Raw genomic sequence first — 8,454 nt, forward strand, 5'->3', positions numbered from 1 at the left:
GCAATGGCCCTACTCATATCCTGGGGAAACTGCAGTTTACTAACGTTTATATTCCCCCAACTAGCAAAAAACCCCTGACATTGAGGGCAACCGGAATAGACTGGATTCTTATGTCAGGTTACTGCTAGCAGATTATCTGGGAGCAAAGGTCCTGCTGGTGGGCGACCTAAATGCAAGGTTAGAGCCTGATGACCTCAGTTTAGAAACTAAATACAGGCATAAAATAGGGTACACTGATGCCTCTGGCCCGGAGGCTTTCCAACTACCAAGGCAGTCAAAGGACCAACCCCTTTCCAGTCCCGGGAGGAGCACGGGGAGTGTTCGCATGACACACCTATACACTGCAGCCGACACACTATTGTGTCGCAACACATAGTTCGGAAAGCTTTGCCATAGAGCGTAGGTCGAACATACGCATTGTAGCTAGTAGCCACTGACAGCCTGAGCCTCCATGAATTTGTCTGATTCTCCTTTTAAAGCTCACCCATGGGTGAAAGAGAGAGCGAAAGTATCCCAGGGTTGCTCCACCTCTTCCTCTTTTCATGCCGCACCTCCTTCTGTCGAGAAGTTTCAGTTCCCAACTGGCACACCCAGGGAGTGAAGGGGCACATGGCTGACCACAGGAGGAGGAAATAAGCTGCACTTCGACTCAAACCTCACGTACCATGGGAGAAGGAGGAAGCACACTTGAGCAGCTTCTTCAGCGGATGAGAGAAAGACCCAAGACAAAGACCCAAGGCTAAAGGTGGGTTTGCCCATGGCAGGACCTTCGGGGTTTGGTGGGGAGGTTTGGCTTCAGTCACAGAGGCGGCTTGCAAAACAGAATGAATGGAAGGGCAAAGAGGAAATGATGGGGCTGGAAAAAATGGGTATTTCCCATGCCTGTCTGGTTGCTTGTGCAATAATATGCCCATGGCAGCACTCTTGCGTTCGCCTCAAGGAGCTTCCCTGACAGGCAAAAGCCCAAGAGGGCAAGCTTTCCCTCTCTGCTGAAACTGTCTTTTAGCAGTCGGTGTTTTAAAAAGAGCGAGAGATATTACGACTTGCAGACCTTACAGTATGAGGCTTTGTAAACTCCAGAGTTTGGAAATGATTGCTTTCTTGCCTCTGACCGGATCACAAGCCTGCGGTTTCAGATTCCTCCAGTCATACCGCCTTGAGCTTCCTCCCATGTGGCATTTACAAATCGCTTGACAAGTTGAGGTTGCTCAAGGTCTGAAGCGGTCCTTTGTTTAGCTGTGGAGGTTTGCGGAGGCTTCTTTTGTCTCCTCGCATATTGTTATGCTGCTCCTCGCTTTCCTGAGAGGAGAGAAGTGTGGTTTTGTGCGGTGTGTTTTGTTTCCTTTGGATGGGAGGGCACCCAGGGATGGGGGCAGGTGCTGGCGATAGGGGTTGATGTTCTGCTGGGCTAGAGCAGAGGACCCACTGCCAATCTGCGCAGCCTGCTTGCTGGTCCTCTCTCCTTGTTGCCCATCCACCTGCTGTCTCTGAGGGCACAGAAACAGAGTCAGACCATTTGCTCCATCTGGCTCAGGACTGTCAAAACTGACTGGCAGCAGTTCACCAGCGGCTCAGACAAGGAAATGTTTTCCCACCAAGAGATTGAACATCCGCACCTTCTGAACCCAAAGCCACTTTCCTAAATAAAATTACAGGTGTGTAAAAGCAGTTAGCATGCCGTAACTAGCATGTGTGCAGCCTCCCCGTGAGGATAGGGGCAGCAGGGGTGGGGAACCATCACCCCATTGTGATCATGATCAAAATGACACACCTCAATTTGCTGTTAGCCGCAGCAGGAGCCCATGGGAGCTTCTTTCCTGATACAAATCACAGTTTGTGTGTAACCAGGATGGTGGCAGGAAGACAAGGGTTAAACTCCCCCCTCTCTGCCCACCACCATCTGGATTCTGCTTAACTTCACCCCTGCCCCATGGTGCCTATTTATTTAATTATTCTAAAAAGTGCAGATCAGTTGTTTCCACACATCTACCTTGGCCCTGGCCCCTGGGTGAGTAAGTGGTGACATGATGAAGGAGAAGGAACAGCTGACCACCATTCATCTCACTTTCTTCCTGTGTGGGCAGCTGTGGGGCTGGTTTCAGAGGAAGAAGCCAAGTGCATGGTCAGGGGCGACAGTGGCAAGGAAAGAGAAAGAGAGTATGTGTGTGTCCATGCTGGCTGGGGCTGATGGGAGTTGTAGTCCAAATTATCAGGAGAGCAACAGGCTGGGGAAAGTTGACTTAAACCTACAGCTCTGTTTTCTCCTGCTTCCATTTCCCCTTTGTTGCATTTTAGATGCTATTCTCCTTCATTCAAGACTAACATATTTTGGGGAAGTTGCTAAAGACTGGCCTGCGCAGTGTGGAAGGGACACTTTTTGCTCCTTCCCAGGATCCCCCTGAGTACCATTGAGAAGATGTTCCCCCCTCCTATGGCAGGCAGCTCCTTTCAATATAATAGGTGGGGCATGAACAATGGCCCCTTGCTGTGCCTTAGGAATAAGGAGAGAAATTTGCTGTACCCCCATATTGTATCCCTGAGCCTTTGAAGGGGCAGGGAACCTGGGCAGTTTACCCCTGTATATGACTAGTGAATTCATATCAGCACTCCTCCTCAGTAAACCTTGCAGAAGAATCTCATGTTTCTAGCTGCCTTCATGTCAGTGCAGTGTACTAGATTACGCATTTCACCACCCTGCGTTTAACTCACTGGAAGCATGTTCATATTCTTGTTTTAGGAGCTGAACGTCTTCTGTATGAAGCTGCTGCATGATGGTTCTCTCAACCCAAGATGGAGAAGAAACAACTGCCTTTGGTCCTGTGAAACCTACAGTATGACATACAGGAAGCACAAAGAGCTCACAATGCCCAATTTTAGACTTGTCTCCATGATGCTCTACATACTGTTAGTCTTCTTCGTGTGGCCGCATCAGGGCGTTCATTCTTTTGGGCTCGCTCACTGTATTCTTTCCCCGAACAGACCGGGCCTTGCTACCTGCAGTGGCCAGGCCATCTCCAACTTGACTTCTGTTACCCTCCAGCTGCCCAACTCCACCCGCTGGCTCAACGCCTCCAACAACAAAGTGACGCACCTGACCTCAACAACCTTTTCCCATCTTCCTCACTTGTTGGAACTTTACCTGGACCACAACAACATATCAGGCATTGAGTATAATGCCTTCCAAAGCTTGGAGGACCTGGAGGTGCTTGATCTGAGCTGGAACCAGCTGGTGTCTGTGGAGTCCTCCATGTTGTCCAACCTCAGGAATCTGCGTGAGCTGTTTTTGGGTCACAACAGTATCGCCACATTGCATCCCAGCTCCCTCATATCCCAGGTGGCTCTCCAGGAACTGCACTTTCCCAACAATAATCTCTCTAGTCTCCAAGAGGTAGCAACAGCTACCCAAGGCTTGGCCAACCTTACCTTCCTTGACTTGGGTTCCAATCAGATCTCTACTCCATGTATGAGCCCCAGTTGGATTGTCTTTCCTTCCCTGAGGAACCTCAGCCTCAACAGCAATGGGATTTCCAGGCTGGACATGTCTAACTGCTCCTTCCCTAACTTGCAACAACTCAACCTAACCCATAACAACATGTCACAAGTGGAGGCTGGATCCTTTCGGGCCACCCCTGTTTTGATGGAGTTGTCCTTCAACATGAACCCCCTGGATATCTCCCAGCTTATCAATGCAACTCTCCCTAACCTAACCATGTTGCATTTATCCAGTATGAATCCACCATTAAATGAGAGCATGTCAGCAGCTTGCTCCTTCTTCAAAAGCTTACCCTCTTTGACCTCTTTGGACATCCAACATTCTCAAATGAATGACACTCAACTGAGGCAGCTGGGTTCCTGCACTAATCTCACGTGGCTGGATCTGTCCACCACGGGGTACAAGTATCTGAAAAATGGGGTCTTTGAAACATTTCAAGGCCTGGAATTCCTCTCTCTGGAGAAGTGCAAAGTCCTGAGGCTGAGCTCTAGCGCCTGGGGGAAGCAGATGCAGCTTCGTACCCTGATCCTAAGGAGAAATTCCATTTCCCAGTTGGAGGATTCTGTCTTCCGTCCTTTGAACCATTTGAGCTATTTGGATCTGTCGAAGAACCACCTGACCAACCTTCAGCAGAGATCCTTTTTTGGCATGGAGGCATTGCGGACCCTCATCCTGCAGGGCTGCCAGATCACAGCTGTCACCCGCAACACCTTCCATTATGCCCGTAAGATGGAATTCTTGGACTTGAGGGATAACAGCATCAAATTAATCAAGCCCCGTGCCTTTTTGCTCAAGCACGTGGGGACTCTCCTGCTGTCAGGAAACAAAATCCTCACTGTCAAAAGGAATGGCTTTTACCAGCTGAACTCCCTGAGATATCTCTACCTAGACCACAACTTGCTTTACAAGCTATCTCGGGGAGTCTTTACACCCCTCAAAAAACTAGAAATCTTGGACATCAGTCACAACCACCTCTTTACTTACAACAAATATGATTACCCGAGTCCTTTTGTTGGTCTCCGCTCCCTTCGCAAGCTGGACCTTAGTTTTCAGAGTCCTAGACTACCCATTTGTCCCCCAGACAAAGTCCTCCAAGGCCTGGGGAACCTACAGTACCTCTCTTTGAAGGGCAACCCCAGTCTCTTGTTCCTTAACATCTCGTTTGTTAACCTGACTAGCCTCAAGTCCTTAGATGTCTCCGAAATCAGTCCCTTCAATGACTCTTGGAAACCCTCATTAAATTTCTTCCAAGGCCTGGGTAACTTAAGCCAACTCTGGATAGATGACAGTGCCATCAAGGACTTGCCTGAACAAATATTTTCTGGTTTGACATCACTAGAGCAACTCTCCCTGAGCAAGAATGACCTGAGGAACATCAGCAAAAAAACGCTTGGTGGGCTGTCCTCCTTGAAATATCTGGATGTGTCTGGGAATCCCCTGACATGCTCCTGTGATAATGCCTGGTTTCAAAACTGGTCTGTGTCGGAACCAAATATCCAGGTGTCCATGCTGGGCTCATATCATTGCTTTGGCCCTGGCACGACTGACCGTCTCTTTGCTTATGAAGACTTCTCCTTCTGCTTTGAGACTAGGGGAATATACTTCTTCATTGCCACCACTGTGATCACCCTTTGCTTCCTGTTTACTGTTTTAGTCTATGCCAAATTTGGTTGGACCCTCAGACATGGCTACTACCTGCTGAGGGGCTGGGGCTTCAAGCGCCCGCGCCAAAAGGGACAGGAATACCAGTATGATGCCTACATTTCTTGTTGTAGTCAGGACCATGAATGGGTGGTGAACAATGTTCTGGAAAAGCTGGAAGTGCAAGGAGAACCCAGCTTGCGGCTCTGCTTCGGGCCTAGAGATTTCGCCCCTGGAGAATATTACATAGACAACGTTCAGAATGGAATAAGCCAGAGCCGCAAGACCTTGTGTGTGGTGAGCGACAATTACTTGGAAAGTGAGTGGTGTTCGCTGGAAATCCAACTTGCTTGTTCCAAGATCTACTACCACAGGGAGGACCCTCTGGTTGTGGTCTTTATGGAGGAAATCCCTAACTACAGGTGAGTGAGGATAGTTCATCAGCCGCAAAGGTGAGACAGGAATATTGGGTGCCAAAGCAGGAGGTCTTATTTCATCCATTCCTTCTGTTTTGAACATTTCTTATCCTTTGTTTAAAATAACCCCAGAGGAGGGTACAATTCCACAAATCATAATAAAACCACAATTTAATATTAACCCCCATGTTCAGAAACGCTGGGGAAGGCTACTGCCTTTGCGCCCTTGCTTGTGGGCTTCCCATATGCAGCTGGTGTGGGAATGTTGTAGGTACTAGGAGAGGATATATTGATTTAATAGTATCCTTCTTAACTCACGCTTGTGAGTCAGCAGCAGAGCGACATTCCCCAATATATAGCAGGAAGCTAGTTGGTAGATTCGTTTGAATCTCTTTACTTAAGCAATCCAATCTGGCTTTGTTCAGATTGGGTTTTGTTCCTGGTAAGTCCCCTTTTTATCCTTCCTAAAAAAAATAAAGACACAAGAAGCTTCTTTTAAAAGTAACAAGAATTTTACTCACATTCAGTTCACAGTTGGATTCCTGAAGGCAGGCTTTAGCTTAGAGTTACAGAAGAAGGTTTGAGTTCATCCCATATGGGAATGAGCCCATGTCCTGGTGGCTGAGAGTCAGCAGACAGCAAAATACATCAGTATCAAGAGAGCATGGCATCAAGAGAAAGAAGAAGGGAGGTGGCTGCGTGACCAGCCCCTTTTATGGGTCTCCCAGGGTCACACCCACCTACCTGGTCACATGCAGGGAGAGGAAGCTCCAGACCAAGTGTGACAGGAAGTCCTCCTAGCAAACAGGAAGTGTTGTACTTGACTGCTTATGTTACATCCCCCAGTTGGTGGGCCACCAAGGGAAGCAGGATGTTTTGCTTAGATTCAGCCTTTGTCTGCTCCAGTGGGCCACTTCTTGAGGACCCCGCTGAGTACGTCTGGGTGTGGAGTATGGCCAGTGTGCTAAGGAATGGGAAACCTCAGCCCTGCTTTCCTTCCTTCCTAGGTTGTCTCCCTATCATCGCCTAAGGAAACTGATGAAGCAAGAGAGCTACCTCACATGGCCTGAGGACCCTGAGGCTGAGAATGTGTTCTGGACCAAACTGCACGAGGCCTTGAGCTGTGGAGAGCCAGAGCAAAACACTACGCAATTTAGCGTGACTTGTTAGGTGACGGCCGCAAAGCAAAACACTGTGACTAGCCTTCCTGGGATCAGTTAACCTACAACACTGCTTCTCAACTGTGCGTCCTTTTAGCTAACATAAAAATCCCACACACATACCCCCTCCAAACCTCGCTCCTCTTATAAGTTTATTTGAATTTCCAAAAATAAATTGAAATGTTGTGACTTTTAATTGTAAATAGCATTTTGTCTTTAATAATAGAAATGAACGTATTTCATACTTTTATAGATGAATAATATTGTTGTTTTTACTTAGCTTGGAATATATTTTTTAGAAATACATCCCCGAAAGAAAGAAAGAAAGAAAGAAAGAAAGAAAGAAAGACATTCCCTCCCTTGAGATCTTTATACAAGCCTCTGGGGCGGCGGAGCCCCACTAGCTAAGAAACACTAACCTAAAATGACATGGAGCAGAAGGAAGAACATGTACTGCGATTGCCGCCACCAACAAAGGATGCCATGGCACTTTCCATCTCTGGATGACAGAATGTTTTATAAACGATGCTGCCTGAAATTGGACAGGGACTTGTGGGGCTCACATTAACTATCTGGCGGGGGGGGGGGAGTATAAAAATATTGAATCTAGTAAGCTGATGCCTTACAGTATTGCCTTAAAATTCATTAAAAGAAAAGAATTAAACTGAGTTTAAAAAAAATATCAGTTGGGGATTAATCAATTTTTTTGGGGGGGGATACATTCTGAGCATGCGTTCAAGGTTTATTGCTGCTGTACAATGACTAGGTGTTGAAGAGCTTTAGAAACATTGTTAATATCAATAATTGCGGTTATTAGGATTGTTATCTAAAAGGCTCAAAATTCTAATGGCAAAATTATATAATTCCCTCAGATTTGTTCGAAATGTTGTCTGTATCCTGAACGATACGCTTTTATGGGTTGCTAGTTGAAATAGCTCTTCTTGACACCTGCTTCTTGTCTGTATGTAATTATAGATGGTTAGTACAATGACTTCGATCCCAAAAGAGTAACTGGGCTGAATCCATTGCAGACACGTAAATTAATTGAACTTAACCCCACTGAAATCAATGGGGAAAGTAAATCCTATTGATTTCGGTGTGAACTGAGTGCAGCAAGCTTAGCCTCGTTAGCACAACCCAATGTGCTAAAATGTAAAATGCCTGCTACAATGGATATAATATTCCCAGTTATAAATGCTGTTAGATTTGGGGACTGTAAGGGGAAAACCCAATCATGTAAAAGTGTTCTGGCAAGTTCAGTTTCCCATGTCAGATATGTGAAATCAAGACTTGTTAGAACCAACCTGTTGTGCTCTGAGGCTAGGGATGGAGGAGATGCTATTCAGATTGCATTCAGGACCAAATATATCATATGCGCATTTTTCAAAAACAACGTGAAAATCAAAACACATTCATCCTCAAAATTTTTTGGGGGGGGGGAAATGTGTTTAGGAGAAAGTTGCATGAATTTTCATGAGGATTTAATCCCCACCCTTGCAAACTGCTGCAGAAGTGTGGAGAACTCGGTTTAAGATTGGGAAAAATGAGAAACAGAAACCCCAAATGGACAGATGTTTCCATCCCTATCTGAGCTCTGGGCCTCCTCTACCTCTGCCCTTGGGCTATGTCTGAAGTTTACCATAATCTCAATCGGATTTTTACTTTTTAAAAAATGCAAATCTAACAGAAAGAAAGAAGATACTACTACTACTACTACTACTACTACTACTAATAATAACACCAT

At 46.4% G+C, this 8,454-nt stretch overlaps 1 protein-coding gene across 1 annotated transcript; it reads left to right on the forward strand.

The window, feature by feature from the left end:
• Positions 1–2,716: 2,716 nt before the first annotated feature.
• Positions 2,717–7,390, forward strand: LOC310747516 (uncharacterized protein). Its single transcript, XM_083581971.1, has 2 exons — positions 2,717–5,556; positions 6,558–7,390. Exons 1-2 carry the CDS (start codon positions 2,756–2,758, stop codon positions 6,718–6,720), a joined length of 2,964 nt encoding a protein of 987 aa, XP_083438097.1. The 5' UTR covers positions 2,717–2,755; the 3' UTR covers positions 6,721–7,390.
• The last annotated feature ends 1,064 nt before the right edge of the window (positions 7,391–8,454 follow it).

The sequence above is a fragment of the Podarcis filfolensis genome (genome assembly GCF_964270895.1).
Source record: "Podarcis filfolensis genome assembly, chromosome: 13".
NCBI classification, from domain to species: domain Eukaryota; kingdom Metazoa; phylum Chordata; class Lepidosauria; order Squamata; family Lacertidae; genus Podarcis; species Podarcis filfolensis.